Below are 20,500 nucleotides of genomic sequence, written 5' to 3' on the forward strand. Positions count from 1 at the left end.
TAACCTCAGACCCCACAGGTTAAGGGCTCAGTCCTACAAGACTGCTCTCCCCCCAACTTCAGACACCAGTGGCATGTCCAGGTTGTCACCTGTGCTTTTGACCTACCAGCTATAGATGAGAGGTTCCAATGACCCCCTTTTGGGGTTCAATTAATTTGCTAAAGCAGCTCACAGAACTGAAATATTTTGCTTGTTCTAGATCACTGGTTTATCATAAAAGACTATAACTCAGGAATAGGCAGATGGAAGAGGTGCATTGTACAAGGGATGGGGAAAGGTTCACCCTCTTCCCAAATCTCTGCCTGTTCGCCAACCCAGAAGCTCTTCAGACCTCTCCTTTAGGGCTTTAATGGGACTTCATTGCATCGATGTGATGGGTTAAATCATTGCTATTGGTGACTGATTCAACCTGTAGCCCATTTCCCAATCACTAGGTGCTTTCCTAAAGTCACCTCATTAAATAGCAGAAGACACTTTTGTAACTCTCACCACTTAGGAGATTCCAAGTTTTTAGATCTGTCCCAGGAACAGGACAAACACCAAATACGTATTTCTTACTGTAAATCATGATATCACACACATCTCTCATTCTTAGTTCCTGGGAGAATGGGCCAAGGCAGTGGTCATTTTATCTTTTTTTTGAAAGCCATAGTTCTTCAAATAAAAATTCTACAGTACACCATAGATTTAAAAGAGATGGTTGGCTTCCCTGGTGGTGCAGTGGTTGAGAATCCACCTGCCAGTGCAGGGGACATGGGTTCGAGCCCTGGTCCAGGAAGACCCCCACGTGCCGCGGAGCAGCTAAGCCCTTGCACCACAACTACTGAGCCTGTGCACCACAACTACTGAAGCTCGCACCCCTAGAACCTGTGCTCCACAACAAGAGAAGCCACTGCAGTGAGAAGCCCGTGCACCTCAACAAAGAGTAGCCCTGCTTGCTGCAACGAGAGAAAGCCCGCGTGCAGCAACAAAGACTCAGTGCAGCCAAAAATAAAATAAATTTATTTTTTTTAAAAAAAGAGACGGCGGCTGAACTACTGAGCCCCTCTGCCCCAGGGGCTCTTCTAAGGACACTGCCAAGGGGCACCTTTGGGACACCACATGACCTGTCAGCGTAGGGGGCTGGATGGGGTAGAGGGCAGGAGCCAGGCAGCTCCAAGGACCTTCTTCCTCCCAGGTAAACAGAGGGCAAAAGGCATTTCATATAAAGTCAGAGACCCGGATTCTAGGTGACAGTGAGGAATTCTTTTGTAAGGGTGAACCCACGCTTACCAGTAGTGACCTCCATTTTATGCCCTTCCCCCTTGCTCAGTTTCCTCAGAGGTCACCTTGAGTGGAGACATCCGAGGATGTCGAGGGCATCCTGGCTGGGCACACGCCCATACTAGCTCCAACACAAAGTTAACTGTGTGTCTCTTAGTTATACGTCTCCTCAGCTATAAATTGGATTAATTATCTCTTCTCCAACTTACCCCATGGTGATGCTCTTAGGTACAATTAAGGCACTGAGTGTTGCGACTAAGCATAGACTTTCAATAAGGAATTTTACCCCATGTACCTCCTATATGCCCTTGGGCAGAGAACTTAACCTCTCAATGTCAGTTTCCTCATCTGTAAAATGGGGATAACAGTTTGACCCTCAGCAAATGAAATAAAATAGTACATGCCAAGCTCTCAGCTCAGTGACTGATACACAGAATGTGAAGTCAGCTACCTTTAAACACTTACCACCATCATCCCAGGAAAACACTGGAAGCTTTGGAAGCTCTATAAGTATTCTCATAAATCCTTAAACCTATCAGATCTTTAGAAACTTAGACACTTCTGTTAATTGACCTGTCCAAAAATCTGAAAGCCAGAACAGATAGTTAGAATCGCTGGCCATCTGTAGGAAACTCTGGAGATCGTTCAAACCAAACGTGTTTCCAAGGGACATATAAAATATTAACCATGTGTTTGCAGTATGATCTTGGTGCAAAACTTTGGGTGTGAATTCAGCTGTCTGGGAAGAGTTTGTAATCTGAGTTGTGTCCTCTAAGCTGACTTTAAATACAGCAGGGGAGACAGTAATGAAATATCAGCTGTGCCCTTCATCCCTTCAATTTCTGGGACCCAGAATTTGTGAAGATGTTAATGTTCAAATGGACCGAGAAGTAAGACTCTGTGACCAGGCATAGACATTCATGAAACCATGGCAGTGCCTTTTTTTGGGGGCTGCTTTGGGTATTTGTTGCTGCACACGGGCTTTCTCTAGTTGTGGCGAGCAGGGGCTACGCTTTGTTGCAATGTGCGGGCTTCTCATTGCGGTGGCTTCTCTTGTTGCAGAGCACGGGCTCTAGGCACGCGGGCTTCAGTACTTGTGGCTCATGGGGTCTAGAGCGCAGCCTCAATAGTTGCGGTGCACGGGCTTAGCTGCTCTGCAGCGTGTGGGATCTTCCTGGACCAGGGGTCGAACCCGTGTCCTCTGCATTGGCAGGCGGATTCTTAACCACGGTGCCACCAGGGAAGTCCCCATGACAGTGTCTTGAAAAGATACCAAGTAGGTGTCCTGATCATCCTTGATGTATCAATCATACATACTGTCTATTTAAACCCTGAAACGTATTTACAGATGAATATTTGGAAACTATAAAACATCTTTACACATAAAAAGGTACCACAAGGGAGTTGGTATTTTCAGTTGAGGCCACAGACCTTTCGGATGTCTATTATAATGGGATGAGGAACAACTAACATTTTAAATCATTTTGTGACTGGACCTCTGTCCAGGGCTCTTGAGGTCTGTTGTTTTTATTGCGTGAAGCCCGGAAGTTTAGTGAAGGTCGATAGTTTGGGGTCTCCATTGGCGCAGAGGGCTGTAAGGGAAAAAATGGGCCCAGACTAGATTTCATGGCATTTCATGATCCTTAGGAGAAAATTGGGATCTTATATTGACTAATGCACCGGGAAGGCGTGTTGATACGAAAGATAAAAAGGTAGGTTTCATCTCTCCTGCCTTGACATGCAAACCATCCCTTTTCAGGGCTCAGACCACCTCGGGATGAAAGCAACCTGCTTTCGCTCTTGCTCTTGCTTTTGGTTTTGTAATCATTTGCAAAGAGATAGGATTGATAGTAAGAAAGCGTGGGTGGGCATGGTCCTGATACCCTGACACATCTTTTCTCTCCCTTTAAACAGCTCTGTGACAAATCTTAAGAGATTTGGGGGCAAACACACCTGGTTGAAATCTCATTCTGTGACCCTGGAGGAGTCACCTAACCTCTATAAAGCCTGCAAAATGAGGATAATACCTGCTTTTTAGGTATGTTGTGAGGATTTCATGAAATGAGCCCAGCACATAAGTGACTGCTGAACAGTCTTCAGATATAAGGGGTGGGTAGGTATTATCAATTGTTGATTACTTTAGAAGGAAAACACACAGTGGGTTTCTTCTTCCAGAGCAAAAATCCTTTTCCAAAATACACATGTATGTGTTATTTACAAAGCTGCAGTAATAGGACACAATTATGATTTCTGTGTTTCCCCCAATTTAATGTTGTATTTAAAGCATTTCCTATGTTTCTAGGACTGTCATTTTTAATGGATACTCTACGATAATAATTTATAAAACCATTATCCTGATGGACTTTCAGATGGTTTCTATTCCCGCTTTATATAGCTGACGACAACAATCCAGAATTTTTCTGTGAATAGAGTTCTTTTACTTGTTGAATTGTTTCTGTTGGAGATGTTTCTATAAATGAGATTATTGGGTCACATGTTATAAATATCTTTAGTGTTATTGGGACGTAAAGTGTTGCTATATTGTTTTCCATTGGAATGTACCAATTTCAATGTCAGCAGCAGGAGGCGTGTGTGTGTGTGTGTGTGTGTGTGTGTGAGAGAGAGAGAGAGAGAGAGAGAGAGAGAGAGAGAGAGAGGGAATTCACTCAGCTTTACAACTGCCCAGCACTAGATGTAGTCATTGAATATTGTTAACTTAATAGGCATAAAATGGTGTCTTACGTTTTCATCAGTTTGCCCCTCTTTGATTGCTAGCAAGAGTAATCTTTTCCTGTGTGTTTGTTCCCATTTACGTGTTACATCAGACCTTTTTCTTTCCTTTTATTCAAACAAGCAGTTCCTATTGAATCTGAATGGGGAATACACATTGTCTCTTCGTAGAATGAAAAGGTTAAGATTTATATTCCGTTCTGCAAGATTCTGCTGATTCCTATACCCTGTAGTGTAACCTTTCTGTTAATTGCATCCATCCATCAATAGGCCGGTGACTCTTCAAACATTAAAATGAATTCAACTCGACAGACTAACTTTTGATTTCCCTTGGAGGTTTGGCTTCCAGGCAACTGTCAAATATGAAGCCCCAATGATTTTATATTATTTAAGCACGAATAGAAGTGAAAAACCTAATCACAGAGGCAATAGTAATGAAGTAAAATGGGACCATTGTCCCTAACAAGTAAGGATGACGCCTGAATGTAAAAATAACAATGTTTTTCTCCTGGTAACTTTCAGTATTTATGATCAAAACACACTGTGGATTGAAGCTCTGCTCCAAAGTCAACCTGTGGGGAATTCTGGCATTATTATCCTACAGGAATCCATTCTAGTCTTCTGTTTATTTTTCTTAGTTTTCCAGACAAAAGAATGGCAGCCCCACCCAATCTTAATTTGAAACACATTTTTCTAGCTGCCACCACCCTGTTTCGGGCCTGTGTTCCTTCTGGCAGCGGCTACGTTCACACGCTGAGCGCTATTGCTGAATGTGGCCACAGAGGTAATAGGGCCGAACTGCTTGGCTTTACCGGTGACAGGCGTGCCTGGGAGATTCTCAGTGTCCACTGTGACCCCTGGATGGTCTCCCTGCCTGGCTCTCACCTTCCTGGCCACCCACACTCCCTCCGCTATCAGATTCATCCTGCTGAAGCAGCGGGCAGATCGGATGTCTCTCCTTGCAGATACGTTCAGTGCTTCTGTCCACTGCCTGGAATAAAGCCTTGTCAGGTCCTCGTAGCGGGGGAAGATGACTCCAACCAGCCTTTCATGAGCTCTGCCCCAATCCCCCCTAAATCTTTCAGCCGGGCAGGTGCCTTATATTTACTTTCCTGCCGCTGTTTTCACTCTGTTCCTCATTCCTGAAAATGTCTCTCCCATCCATACAGAGTTCTTGCTCCCCTCTGTGATTCCCACACACATTGCCCAGCTCCTAACAGCTAGGAAATGATTATTGATTTCCATACACTCTAATGTGACATAAAGGGAGAAGCTTTTTTTTTTCTTTGCGATATGCGGGCCGCTCACTGTTGTGGCCCCTCCCGTTGCGGAGCACAGGCTCCGGACGCGCAGGCTCAGCGGCCATGGCTCACGGGCCCAGCCGCTCCGCGGCATGTGGGATCTTCCCGGACCGGGGCACGAACCCGTGTCCTCTGCATCGGCAGGCGGACTCTTAACCAGTGCGCCATCAGGGAAGCCCAAGGGAGAAGCTTTTAAAATTTTACAACTCATCCGTGAAGGAGAGACCTGTCTGTAGATGCCAGAGTTGGCTTTAGTTTGTCACGTTCTCCATTTCCTTTGCTTACGTTTTTCTTGTGACCTAGGAGGCTCTAAGTTGGTCTGTAGACAAGGACAGCACTTGCCACTTGCAGTCGGGGAGTGGGCTCTGATGCTTCCTGGGTGGAGCCTGAATGCCACTCTGAAGCCCCAGTGCGTGTACTGCACCACACCTAGCACAGAGCCGGGGATGCGGTAAGGGGGCCTGCATCCAATCTATGTTACCGCTTAGGAGCTAAATAACCTTGGGAGGGTTCCTTAACCACCTTAGGTTTCTCATTGGTAAAATGGCAATGATAGCACCTGGCCACCTGTCTCAGAATAATTCCACGACAATTGTGAGAGAGGATGTATGTGAAAATACTTAGGAGTGAACGGTAAGGGGCAACCTCGTGGTAACAGGAAGCAGTCTTCATTACTAGGATATGCTGGGGAGCCCATGACAGAGTTGGGATGACAGTATCACGAAGAAATCCTTTAAGTTTTATCAGGAGAATGAAAAAAACCGCCCTTCTCGAGAGGTCAAAGTTTTGAGGTTTCCCCTGCACCTTTTTAAATGGTAGCCGTCAGAGGTGTGTGATGTGAACTGGAGGTCGGTCTTCCTTTGTGGCAAAGGGCTCTGGGTGGACTTTCAGAGGAACAGAGGATAAAGCTGTGGACCCAGAGAAGGCTTTTCTATCATGAGTAAAGGCCCTGGCTGAATTGTCCCTACAACGGTGATATTAATGGTCCCTCAGTTTTGTGTTAATTATCCCAGGCTTCTAGGTTTTCTAGGCTTCAGTTTGGGAGGAAATAAAAATTAGAACCCCATTTGTCCTAGGAACAGTAATTGTATTGTTTCTAGAACAGTATGAAGTTTGAATTTAATCTAGATCTTAGGTAGGTTTTTTTTTTTTACATCTTTATTGGAGTATAATTGCTTTACAATGGTGTGTTAGTTTCTGCTTTATAACAAAGTGAATCAATTATACATATACATATGTTCCCATATCTCTTCCCTCTTGCGTCTCCCTCCCTCCCACCCTCCCTATCCCACCCCTCTAGGTGGTCACAAAGCACCGAGCCGATCTCCCTGTGCTATGCGGCTGCTTTAGGTAGGTTTTATTACTGTTGGTTCATGAGTTTTTTTGGTCTAATTACAACGGTCGTCCAGCTTATCAGATTTTACTCTCAAGAGTATTGAGCAACTAACACAACATTGTAAATCAACTATACTCCAATAAAAAAATTAATTAAAGAGAAAGAGTGTTGAGCAGATTCCAAACAGCGTGTGGCATGTGTCTGGACTGACGATGATAATAGAGATTTCTGCTGCCTCTCGGATGGGACTCTTCTTTGGAATTACTTGGAAATAATACCAGCCATATTAGGTGCCTTACCATAGAATTCTTATTATTTGTGATTAATGGTATGTGTATTAGTTATTTATTGCTGCACAACAAATTACTCCAAAACGTAGAACAACACGTATGTTGTCTTACAGTTTCTGTGGATCAGGAATCTGACCACTGCCTAACTGATTCCTCTGCTTCAGGGTCTCTCACAAGCCTGCAGTTAAGGTGTCAGCACAGGCTGGGGTCTCATCTGAAGGCTGGACTGAGAAAGGATCCACTTCCCGGTTCCTGTGGTTGTTGCCAAAATTCCTTTCCTTCTTTTTTAAATTCAAAAAATGTGCTTATTTGTTCTGGTTTTTTGAGATATAATTGACCTATAACATTGCATTAGTTTAAGGTATACAACGGAATGATTTGATGTATGTATATATTGTGAAATGATTACTACAGTAAGTTTAGTTAATATCCATCATCTCACATGGTTACAGTTTTTCTTCATGTGATAAGAGCTTCTAAGATCTACTCTCTTAGCAACTTTCAACTATACAATACAGTATTGTTAGCTATAGTCACGATGCTGTACGTGTACAAAATTCATTTCCTTAAGGGTTGTTGGACTGAGGACCCCAGTTGCTTGCTGGCTATTGGCCAGATGCCCACTCAGTTTCTTTCTATATGAGCCTCTCTGTAGGATACCTGCTTCATCAAAGCCAGGAAGGGGTGAGGGGACGAGAGCTGGCTGGCAACAAGGAAGTCACAGCCTCTTACAATCTAATCACGCACAAGACACCCCATTCTGTTGGTTAAAAGCAAGACATTATATATGTATAGCTGATTCACTTTGTTATAAAGCAGAAAGTAGCACACCATTGTAAAGCAATTATACTCCAATAAAGATGTTTTAAAAAAAAAAAAAAACAAGGCATTATGTCCAGTCCATTCTCACAGGGAGGGGATTACACAAGAGCATGAGCACCAGGTGGTGGGATCATTGGAGGCATCTTAGATTCTGCTTGCCAGAGTTGTAATTTATTTATTTATCTATTTTTATTTTTTGGCTGTGCTGGGTCTTTGTCACAGCACGCAGGCTTCTCTGTAGTTGTGGCACGTGGGCTTCTCTAGTTGTGGTGTGTGGGCTCCAGAGTGCATGGGCTCAGTAGTTGCAGCATGGGGGCTCTCTAGTTGTGGCACAGGGCTCTCTAGTCATGGCACGTGGGCTCTCTAGTTGTGGCACACGGGCTTCGTTGCCCTGCGGCATGTGGGATCTTAGTTCCCCAACCAGGGATTGAACCTGCATCCCCTGTATTGGAAGGCAGGTTCTTACCCACTGGACCACTAGGGAAGTCCCCCAGAGTTGTAATTTATTATATTTAGTATGAAACATATAACTAAAACATGCATAGATAACATAGAGCATATAGAAATATAATACACAAATTTATTATATCGTGAGACATGTTAAATACTTTGCATTATCTATAATAATAATAATAAAAATAGGCAAATGAAATGAGGAAAATTCCATTTCAGAAATACCCTTTCTTGTTGAGGACTTTAAAGAGCCATAAAAAAGATGATGAAGAATGAACAAAAATGAATATTGTGAATCTTACTTCCTGCTTAGGCTGGAGTCATCCCGGACATGAATCAGTTTATACCCCAGGGATATCATTGATCGGGGACTCTTGGCCTTCCCCAGCCTCTGAGTTGTGTTATGTGTACAGATCAGACCCTAGCAGTGGCAGAACTCAACTTTTTTCGTTCCTCCTTTCCCTTCATTTGAATCTAGCAACCTTGTGATAGCAACAGAAGTTTGTGCTTTCATTACTTCTGACTTCAGAGTTTTCTTGCAAAGGCAGAAAGGTATTTCTTTGTGCCTGCGTTTCCCTCTCTCTCCTTCAGACCCCCTCCTCCACAAAGGGAACAGAGAATTTCATGAATTCATTCACTTCACAAGCATTTCAGAGCCAATTATCTAAAGATGGCAAGTGATAGACGTTAGCGGTTCAGATTTGGAAATCCTGCCGTTTACCCCTCCTGTCTTCTGGGGTTTATGACCAAGACGGCTGAATACTGCAGAAGGCAGGATGGGAAATAAGGCATCTTCCTCCTCCGCCCTTTTTTTTAACAGATGAGAAAAATGAGCTTCCAAAATGGTAATAAAGTGGTGAACAGTAGGGCCGTCGTTTGAATCCAGACCTGTGTTCTTTCCAATTAATCACGCTGCTTTTCAGCCTGACCAAGAGCTGAGGACATTTCCCTAAGATCATGTGACCAGAAGAATCCTTGAATGCTAAATCACATTGATGACTTTTTAAAAATCCTGATAAATCTTTTGCTTCCTTGCTCTAATATTTATTCACATTTATATCCAATGTCGAGATTATAAGCACATGGATTAATGATGAAATACTGCATTGAACTGGGTATTGGCAGATGCGTGACCACAGCTTCCTCACAGGAAACGGGTGTGTTGTTACCTCAGGCGTTTGGAATTGCGTGTCTTTTCTAGTTAAACAGCTATGCAGCAGTTGAAATAGTACCATTCCCAATCAATAGGGCAACTGTACGATTTAGGGACATTTCCCCACCACTACACCTGGTGGTTTATTTCACATTCCCAAAGCATGCATGATTTATCCGGGTCAATAATGATTTTATGTGACCATGGGCATTTGATATTGACCACTTCTTTTGTTGCTGTCTCTTATTATCTTTTCTTTTAGTTCAGGGGTCAACAGACTTTTTTTCTGTGAAGGGCCAGATGGTAAATATTTTAGCCTCTGAAGCCATCCGGTGTCTATCACAGCTATTCAACTCTTCTGTTGTGCAAAATTAGCCATAAACAGTACATAAAGGAAAGAGCAAGGATGTGTCCTAAACTTTAGTTACAAAAACAGACGGTTGGCCAAATCTGGCCCTCAGGCTGTAATTTGCTGACTCCTGTCTAGACTGTAAGTCTCCAAAGGACAGAGTCCAAAGTGCCTCCTGTGTGGTTTCTGGAGAGGCCTCTCTCCTTGGCTGCCATCTTGCAGCATCCCCATATGGCCTTTCCTCTGTGCACGTGCAGAAAGAGACAGCTCCTGGGTGGTTTATCCTCTTCTTATAAGGACGTGAGACCCGTCGGATTGGGGCCCCACCCGTATAACATTATTTAACCTCAGTCACCTCTTTAAAGGCCCTATCTTCAAACACAGTCACGTTGAGGGTTAGGGCTTCAATCTTTGAATTCTAGGGGGAGGCAGTTCAGTCCATAACCCATAGGAAGGGTCTAAGCAGGAGAGTGGCATGACTCTGGTGGCCGGGTGGAAGTGGATGGTGGGAAGTCCTGTTAGACTCCACCTGCAGTATTTCAGGAGAGAGATGGTGGTGCCTGCACTAGGGTGGTGGCTGTGGAGACGGAGAGGAGGACATGGGTTGGAGGAATGTGTTTGGGGAGAAATGACAGGCCTTGCTGTGTCCTGGGGCTGTCACACATAATTTACTTACCCGTATCCCTCAATAACTTGGACGATGGTTTGGTTCCCAGTGCCTCCGGTAGCAGTCTGCACCGAGCAGGTGCTCAGTGGAGGTTGAATAAATGCACAGGTGTCTGTGACGTGCTGGAGTGATGGGAAGAGACATTACAAAGTTTCCAAATCCATGTGTGTAGTGCCTGCTTTACAGAGATCATGGTTTAGACTTGGAAAGCTGCTTTATGTCACCTAGGGCTTCCAAGAAATGATTTCTAGCTAACTTTTCTTTGGTAGCCTAAGATGGCAGAGCTAAACTATTCCGTGAGTGTCTGCATTACACTCACGTACATACAGCAAAGAACTTCCTGCTCAGCTTAGAGGTCCCCACCCAGCCTTCCAAGTCAGCCGCCCAGATCTGGCCTGTGGCAGGTGTTCGGCTGGTGAGTTGCTTGGTTGTGCAGTGGTTTGCTTTCTTTGAATCCCATGCTTGTGGTTGTAAATCTCTTCCTTTTTGTTTGTCTGCTCCTTCAACCTCGAAGGACTGGATTCGGACTGGATTCCATCTTCAATCTTTTTTTTGTTTGTTTGTTTGTTTTGGCCGCACCATGTGGCTTGTGGGATTTTAGTTCCCTGACCAGAGATTGAACCCAGGCCCTCTGCAGTGAGAGCATGGAGTCCTAACCACTGGACCGCCAGGGAATTCCCTGGATCCAATTTTTTTAAAATTTATTTATTTATTTTTGGGTGCGTTGGGTCTTCGTTGCTGCATGTGGGCTTTCTCTAGTTGCAGCAAGCAGGGGCTACTCTTCGTTGTGGTGTGCGGGCTTCTCATTGCGGTGGCTTCTCTTGTTGCGGAGCACGGGCTCTAGGTGCGTGGGCTCAGTAGTTGTGGCTCACGGGCTCTAGAGCGCAGGCTCAGTAGTTGTGGCGCATGGGCTTAGTTGCTCCACGGTATGTGGGATCTTCCCGGACCAGGGCTCGAACCCATGTCCCCTGCATTGGCAGGTGGATTCTTAACCACTGCCACCAGAGAAGTCCCCCTGGGTCCAACTTTAACATGGGAAATAAGCACAGAGACGCTTGGCAATAATGATAACAAAATGATCATAATGCCACTGACCTGGATACTTAAAAATGGTTAAAATGGTAAATTTAGTTGTGTATATGTACTACAATAAAGAAACTTTCTCTATGATGCTTTCAGACTTTTCAGTATTTTCTATGCCCCTGTAATGGAGAGATTAGATACTAACTCTGCCACTTACTAGCTGAGCCTCAGTCTCCTTATCTGAAAGATGGGTAGATAACATCTCCCTCACAGGGTTTTCCTGCTTGACAGATAGTAGGTGCTCAATAAATGGTCACCACTTTTATTATGTTTGTTGTGAAAAATTTCTGGTGAAAGTCTGCCTTTGAGAGTTTGGGAATTTTTTAAGGATTATATTAAAATATTAGCTAAAGCATAAAACCACAAGTAGGGCCAATTAAACACATGTAAAATCCCAAGAAATAGTCATTTACTAACCCGCAGAAAATTGGGAGAGAGGAAAAATGTTTTACTTGGCAACTAAAGGTTTTAACTGTGAATACGCCTGTGCTTAAGTATAACCATGTTTTGTAATAGTCTAATATTTTACTTCCCAGTGAGGGGCAGATGCATTTTAGAAGTGATTTTTGGAGATGGAAAAGGCAACAGGGATAGATTCCCCACACTGTTCCATTTGTTATTATAAAACACAGTTTTTCTAATTACGGAAATAATTGTTAACAATAACAGCGACTGACGTTTGAGTACTTTCTAGGCTAAATACCAAATCGAGCCCTTTCCATGCATCATCTCACTGAGAATCACGCACGGCAGTTGTTGAAATTTGGGGAAATGAATAAATGTCTGCGAATAACTGGGACTATTCTGTACATGTGGATTGTTAACTCGCCTTTCAACTAAATGTGTTTGGGTTTTTGCAGCGTCATTAAAAACTTGTCCCACCGTGATCTAACTTGTTTTGCGCTGTCCCACTGTGTGAAGATGCCACCATTTATTTACACAGTTGCTAATCACTGGATATCCACGTTGCTTCTGGGTTTTGTTTTAAATAATATTGGACAAATTCCTCACATAAGTATTTGAACATTTCCTAGATGTACACCTATGGTTATAAAAATTTAGATGTTCAAGATGCTAGATTGGGTATAAAGCATGCAGCCAGCGAAATGGTTCCACTCAAGGCAACTAACACTTGATGAAAATATCTAACGAACTGTAACATAAACGTAGAATATAAAAGATGTCTCCTTGGAAAGCAATTGCTCTTGCTTCAAAATTTCAGTAATTATTGTACAAGTTATCCAGCGTTGCAAAGGTTTGGTTTTCTCCTCTATAGAGTACAAATAACAATACCACCTTCACTAGGGTGGTATAGGGCATTTCAAGGAGCCATGTTTATAAAGCATTTCATGCGGAGCCCCGCACGCAGTTAACACTAAATAAATGTGAGCTGCCTTTATTAATGATAATGAGTGCATGTCGGTATGAAGCTTATGTAAATAATGCCAGGCTGTATGTCTGTCCTCACAAAGCCTGGGGTATTAGTGTAAATATTTTCCTAATATAAATATAACTGAGGTTGTACTTGGCACTTATAAAGTGTCACTTTATACAGTGGTGTATACACAAACAACAAATTTTAAATATAGGGAGTGGGTGGTGGCAGTTAGGCAGTAGGCTAGGATGTGCTTTCAAGAAGTCATTAGTAAAGTTTGAGGACCTAAGCTTGTATTTAAATGCATCACAGAGGAAAAGCTCAGAATATTAGCGTTAGCAGAAACCAGATATCTTAGGACAAACTTTGCCAGCAATCCACAATTTCCAAAAGAAATTCATTTCCATTAAGACCCACAGTGCAAACTTTGCCAGCAATCCACAATTTCCAAAAGAAATTCATTTCCATTAAGACCCACAGTGCAAATAAATGTATATATGTGTCTGTTTTGTAAAACTGTTCCCCAAACAGTACTGACTCTTTTTATGAGTGCTGTACTCTGATATTTTAAAATCTGTTTCACTTTATTTTAATGTTGGTTGTGAACCAATTAAATTAATTTTGCTGGGTAGAGACCCACGATTTGAAACACAACCTTAAAGCCTGTATACCCTTAAAAAAAGAAAGTTTGCAGCTACATGACAGTTGTAAATTCTCACCCAAGCATTTAATCAATAATGAATGGTTTTGTTGTTATTTGCATGATAATTTGAACTTTGGGATCATTATTCAGGCATATTTCCATGTTAGTAAGTCAGGTTCTGTTAAAAGCGTAACTGGGGCTTCCCTGGTGGCGCAGTGGTTGAGAGTCTGCCTGCCGATGCAGGGGACACAGGTTCGTGCCCCGGTCCGGGAGGATCCCACATGCCGCGGAGCGGCTGGGCCCGTGAGCCATGGCCGCTGAGCCTGCGTGTCCGGAGCCCGTGCTCCGCAACGGGAGAGGCCACAACAGTGAGAGGCCCGCATACCGCAAAAAAAAAAAAAAAAAAAAAAAAGCGTTGTAACCGAATGCAGGCAGAATTCAACCAAAAACTGGGTATGAGCCATGTTTCACTCTGGTTTCCCTTTCTTTTAAACCAGGTAGTTCCAATTTGCCAGCAGAATGAATACAGAAAGAGACTCAGAAACGACATTTGAGGAGGATTCTCAGCCTAATGACGAAGTGGTCCCTTACAGTGATGATGAAACAGAAGATGAACTTGAAGACCAGGGGCCTGCGGTGGAACCAGAGCAGAATCGAGTTAACAGAGAAGCAGAGGAAAACCGGGAGCCATTCAAAAAAGGTAACACGCTGGGACCTGGCAATGAGGTACTTGTCCGTCCTCACAAGGGCAGTGGCAACAGGTGCAAAGGACAGATGGTCCAGGAGGCATCTTCCTTCTCTTAGCTTCAGATGAAACTTGAAGCGCTTGGAAAAGTACACATTGTCATCGGTGTGGTAGGGCTGGTGGACCGTAGCTGACAAGTTCTGCAGAGCAAATAGAAGGTCTTGCTTCGTGCCTATACATTTAGAAGGAAGCTGAGTGTGGAAGAATTTGCTTGTTACCACACCCAAGAACCTTGGAGTCACCATACCTTTGGTTCAGTCATTTGTGAATATAAAAGGGTTTTGACTCTCCAGTTAAAAAAAAAAAATTATGGGTCTCCGCTCGCCACGAGTAGCCTGTGATGCAGCAGACTGTGCTCCCCGCCTAGAATCAGGGCAGCTTCAAGGCAGGGTCTAGACCACGGATTGGCAAACGTTTTCTGTCAGGGGCCAGGTAGTAAATATTTCAGGCTTCGTGAGTCATACAGTCTCTGTCAAAACTACTCAGCGTTACTGATGTTTCTTGAAAATGGCCATAGACAGTCTGTCATTTAGGGTAACAGAACGTAGCTGACTTGCATGATGTTGCTTTTTCCCTTGTGGCTTTTCTGTTTCATTCCCTGCTGGTTCTCCCACCCCGGCAAACACGGGTGTTCTTTTTTTCCTTTGCTCCATGTGGAAGCTGATCCTTTCCTCTTTAGACCCCAGATCTGCTTCAGATTTCAGGTTGAAAATGTTTTCCTCCACGGTCCCATGCATTCCAGCTAAATAACTTCAGTTTCCCATTCACAGAAATCTCCAGGAAATTGTTCTATTTCTGACTCTCCACATACACCTCTCCCCAGCCTCAATCAGAATAACCTCTGGTTTTATCTGGTTTCCCCAGAGCCTCTGTCATTGCTGATCTGCCCTTCCAGGCCTGCCAGAAGCCTGCTTTCCTTATGTCACTCCCTGCCCGTCTCTCCCTCCAGGATTCTGCTGCCTGTTAAGCTGGTTTTTTTCCCCCAACAGGTTTCACCTGTAGAAAAAGTGACACAGCGTGAAATCCTACTTATGTAATGATTCTTCCTGCTCTCTGGTCAGATGGTGCCTGTCTTCTGCTCTTCTGTGTGGGGACGTGCATGTACCACAAGGGCCCCCTGCCACTGCAGGCTTCAAAACCTGGGAAGGCCACTGTCTCAAGTCTATTGTTTTCCCATCCTCAGCTTTCCATATCAAACATTTAGAATTATCAGATCTTACTGTGGATTTCTGGCTGTAATTTTCAGCTATTGAGTATAAGTGCTTTCTGCCTTGACGCAGAAGGCACTACAATCAGGATAATGGAGCTACCGTGCAATGGAATCACTGCCAATCTGAACAGGAATGTGGCGTCTGTCATAACACGTCCAGACTGGATATCGTTCAGGCTGAAGTAGCCTGACGAGTTAGCACGGGGAGTTCTAGCTGATCGCCGAAATAGTAATAATGTGTTTCTTCCTCATTCCTTCTCCCACCGTGCTGCTGAGTTTCATATCTCTACCACGTGTGGGTATCTGATGAGCTGACACTGCAGTTCTCTAGGGGTGAACTTTGCTGTTGGTGCTTGCGTCCATGTTATCAGATGTGTGGTCCGGGACAAGGCCAGGGGATGGGGTTGGGTGCCTTCGGAAATGTCAGAGGGGCACGTAGTGGGCGGGAACTCTCACCTCTGTTTTTTTCCACCTCTGCCTTCACATGCTGCTGCCCTGGGCACTTTCTGGTCGTTCAGTTCACAGGTCATGTTTCTTGTAGATTTCTACCCCCAGAGCACAGGCATTGAGGGAGCTCGGACTTCTTCAGACTTGTCTTTTCCAGTGGTGGTTTATATTTCTAGGGGAATTTGGTGGTTTTCAAAAAGCCTTGTCAAGTGACTTTGCCTGTGACTTTAAAAAACATTACTATCGGGTTTCCCTGGTGGCGCAGCGGTTGAGAGTCCACCTGCCAATGCAGGGGACACGGGTTCGTGCCCCGGTCTGGGAAGATCCCACGTGCCGCGGAGCGGCTGGGCCCGTGAGCCATGGCCGCTGAGCCTGCGCGTCTGGAGCCTGTGCTCCGCAACGGGAGAGGCCACAACAGTGAGAGGCCCGCGTACCGGAAAAAAAAAAAAATTATTATCATTATTATTAACTTCTTTTTGGCCTTGCTGCGCGGTTTGCGGAATCTTAGTTCCCCGGCCAGGAATTGAACCCAGGCCCCAGCAGTGAAAGTGCCGAGTCCTAACCCCTGGATTGCCCGGGAATTCCAAAAACATATTATTGTTCTAACACCTCTGTGTGCCCTTTCCAAACACAGAGAGGGCATTTATTAAGTGCTAGACCTCTTTACTTCCGTTCCCTCGTCTGCCCTGTGTCCCTTACGGCCGCTCTGCTTCCTCTCCCCCCCCCCCCACCCCTTCCTCCCTTCTTTCTCTGCATCCGTCTTCCCCTCTTTTAATTTTTCTCCCATATTCTAACTTGGGCATTTTCCCAGTGAAGGTCAGTGTCACTCTGACTTTCCTTTTTAACTATAATCTGTCTGTCTTGACATTTTACGTGAAGGACAGTTTTCTTCAAAGAATTCACTTCTTTAGAGCACTGGAGCGTGAGTCACTCTGCGAAGTACCATCCAGTTGAGTGACACTGGGGACCCAGGCCTATTACAGCAGAGCAATGTCTAAAAATGTGTGAACCATGTTCATTTTTTTAGCCGTATCTTTTTTTTTTTTTGGCGGGGGGGCTGCATTGGGTCTTCGTTACAGTGCACGGGCTTCTCATTGCGGTGGCTTTTCTTGTTCCGGAGCATGGGCTCTAGGCGCCCGGGCTTCAGTAGTTGCGGCGCGCGGGCTTAGTTGCTCCACGGCGTGTGGTATCTTCCCAGACCAGGGCTCGAACCCGCGTCTTCTACATTGGCAAGCCGATTCTTAACCACTGCACCACCAGGGAAGTCCTTTAACCATATCTTAGTGCAGAAAATTGGTTTTCTTTTTTTTTTAAAGATGCTTTAGCCCCACTGAGCTTTGGTAAGCCAGTGTTTTGAGAGACCATTGCAAGTGCGTTTCAGTGGAAGGACGTTTCTTGTGTGCTGTGAGAATTGAGAACGGGTGTAAGCCTGCTGTTAGAATGTGCCATGAAGGAAGAAAGAAGCCCACAGATTTTACTAAAGTCCCTTTACCCTTGGTTTGGGCAACCGGTGACAAAAACGAGTGGGGATGTTTCCATCTGATGGAATGAACATTCTCATTTCCCGAACACACAAGAACGGTATATCCCAGAATGTGCTCTGAGAAACAGTAGTTCTGCCAGACATTCCCAGACACAAAGGTTCTGTGGTCCCTGAGACCAGAAACTCAGAATTCTTTATCCTTTAATTGGAGTTTAAGGTTGCCCATTAGCAGAAAATGATGCAAGAAAGTTTAGACTTTAAAGAAGCCAGTTTAATTTTATTTAGCCACAGGTTCCTAAAACTCCTTGACTCTAGAATTCCTTGACTCTAGGTGCTTTTCTGGTTTGTTTGTGTAGCTTACCCCTCCACCATCCTGGTGTCCCCAGGTCAACTCCCTGGGTAATTCTGTGCCAGTCGGGAACCAGCTTAGAGACGAAGTCCTTGGGAATCAGTAAGTGCTCTGCCTTAGTGCGCCCTGGCTCGCTCTTGTGAGCCTGCGGATGGAATGAGAAAGCTGTGTCCTACCTTGTTGGCAGCGTTGCTCTGTCAGTTAACTCTCCCCTCTTTCCGCGCTGGCTGGCTTACAAATACACTCACCGCTTGTCCTACAGCAAACTCTTACCTGAATCCTGCTTTCTGCCTCTGGCTGCTGTCCTGTCTCCCGTTCTCATGCCCAAGCTTCTGAAAACCCATTTCTCTACCATCACATCCACCCGTTCCCCCGGTCCTTCCCCTCTGTGGGCTGTCCCACCTCCCTGTGGGACACATTGTCTTAAAGATCACCAAGAACCCCAGTGCCAAGTCCAGTGAGCTTTTTGTCAACCATTCTCTTCCCACCTCTGTTTGCTCTGAAGCGCTTGACCTTTTTGAAAGTCTCTCCTTCAGTAAACGCTGGCCTCCCCGGCAGGTGATGACACCTTCTCGTCTCAGTACTCCTCCTGTTTCTCCTTCCTCTGGCTGCTCTTCCTTCCACCCTTAAAATGTTCCCATTCCAGGTCATCCTTTGTTCTCTGTCTACAGGCCTGCCTTTGGCAAGCGAACCCCCTTTACTCCACTTCATGTACCGCATCTCTGTACATGACCCCGAGAGGCAGTGTGCACGGTGGTGAAGAGGGAGGATGCTGGGCACGGGCTGTGTGGATTTCAGCCTTGGCGTCACCACTTTCTAGCTGTGTAACCTTGAGGAAAGGACTTCCTCTCTCTCTACCTCAGTGTCCCCATCTGTAAAATGGACATGATGTGAGTACCTACTTCATTGGGTGGTTGTGAGGATTAAGTCAGAAAACAAATGTAAAGGAATGAGAACAGTTTCAGGCATGCAGTAAATACTCTATAAATATTAGCTGTTGTCACCCCCACCCGTCATCTCCTCTCTCGTCTTTCCATCGTCAGATCTTCTTCTTGACCCTTCCACTTCCTTTTGGGATATTCAGATTCCCCTGGACCACCCCCCAGGCTGAAGCTGCTGAGTCACTCATTTTAATGGATCCTTCCATCCCCACATCTACGCAGAGGGAATGGGTGGATGGATGGAGAGGAGAGATGGATGGGCTGAAGAACAGTTAATTTCCCAGCAATGAGTTTGCCCACATATTTAAGGAGCGTTCTGGTGATTCAGTGTCATCCCTGCCTCTGCCATCTTATAAACCTTTCCTGTTAGTACAGGCTTCTCCAGCCTTCTCTTTTTTTTGCAAATCTGTGGGCAGTTATGCTGACCCCACCCTCAGGCTTTCCTAGGCTCCAGTGGGTTCTCAGATAAAACCTTAGACTGGGTCTCCGATAGTTCAGCACACCTGCCGGGGGGGGGGCGGGGGCAAGGCATAAGAGTCTTCATACAGAGAAGACAGAGAGCTGTAGTTATGGAAAAGTCCACCCACGCACACACAGAGGGACAGGAACAAAGCTAAAGTTTGCAAAAAATGTCTCGCTCATGCAGTGACTTGGTCTTTTAATGGATTGACCTGTGGTTCAGCTCCAAGAGCTGTGACAAAAGAGTCTGCCCTGGATGGGGGTCAGGGAAAGCTTCCTTGTGGAAAGGCATGCCCATGCTGTCAAGTGACAGATGAAGAAGAGTTAACTAGGGGCGGGGAGAGGAAGGACCCTCCCGAATAGGGGACCACATCCAGAGGCTCTGTGGCAGGAGGGAGGGTGGCGTGCCTGTGGCACGTGGAGGAGCTGGACTTCAGCCTGGGGGAATGAAGATGTTCTGAGCAGAGGATTAATAATCTCACTCCCGTCCATTTCAGCACCCATCACATTGTAACTTAGAAACGACTGGTTTCTATTTTATGCTGATTGTACATTACCCATCTTCCAGCTAAAGCTGCAAGTGCTCCAAGGACCCAAGGTCCAATCTGTCTTATTCTGAGCTGGTGTCAGGGCAGCAGGCGTGGGGGGCATTTGTCATGGAGGCTCGGTGGGTGTTGGTGACTGACAGCATCGGAGGCTCCAACAGAGATATGAATAGGGAACCAGGTGAGCGCTTCAGAGGCCTTCTCTGGTCAAGGAGGGCTTCCTGGAGGTGAGGACACCTGCGCTGAGTCCTGAATAAGTGTGAGAGGCAAATTGGTCCCCGTGGTCTCAGGGGCAGGGCCTACCAGGCCGACGCAGCATGCAGGAAAGCTCCAAGGGGCTGAGAGTTCAGGGAACTTCGAGTGATTCTTGGAGCTCAGTGATGGAGTGGGGCAGTGGCCGTGCTGAAGAGTTTGGCCCCTTTCCTGAGGGCCTCAGGGAGCCATGCCAGCAGTTCAGGCTGAAAGGAACACAGCTGAGAGTGCAGCAGCGGTCTCCTCCCACCACAGCTGCTCCGTAGCTATGTTTCCTCCTCTCAGTCCGATCTCCATGGTGGCAAAAGACGGCACTGCACTGGCATCTGATTCCATCTCCTTTCCTTGGCGGCTCAGGCCCGTGTGATTGGGCCCCATCTTCCTCTCCCAGCCGAGCTGGCTGGCTGGCTGCCTGCAACTTGCAGGCTTATTCACACGTCCCATTCACCCTGTTCTACGCTCAGTCCCTGGTTCAAGCAAGTCTTTGCCTCCTCCACGACTTTCCATCCACTCTTCCCCACGACCAGAGCAGCCCCCTTCTCTGTGGCCATCTCCTTCTCACCCTTCAGGGCTTGATATAGGCATCACTTCCTTAAAGAAGCTT

General features: G+C 45.5%; 1 protein-coding gene across 3 annotated transcripts in view; it reads left to right on the forward strand.

Annotated features, from left to right (window-relative positions):
- ATP8B1 (ATPase phospholipid transporting 8B1) overlaps positions 1 to 20,500 on the forward strand; it is a 113,518-nt gene that overhangs the window by 37,430 nt on the left and 55,588 nt on the right. For 2 of the 3 annotated variants that reach the window (XM_082853604.1, XM_082853606.1), the window contains exon 2: positions 13,963 to 14,165. In XM_082853604.1, coding sequence (XP_082709730.1) covers positions 13,985 to 14,165 — 181 coding nt within the window. In that variant the 5' untranslated portion in view covers positions 13,963 to 13,984. Of the gene's footprint in view, positions 1 to 3,211; positions 3,302 to 13,962; positions 14,166 to 20,500 lie in introns of those variants that run through there. The other variant, XM_082853605.1, reaches the window with a different exon arrangement.

This window comes from Leucopleurus acutus, assembly GCF_964270905.1.
Source record: "Leucopleurus acutus genome assembly, chromosome: 13".
In the NCBI taxonomy this organism is placed as follows: Eukaryota; Metazoa; Chordata; class Mammalia; order Artiodactyla; family Delphinidae; genus Leucopleurus; species Leucopleurus acutus.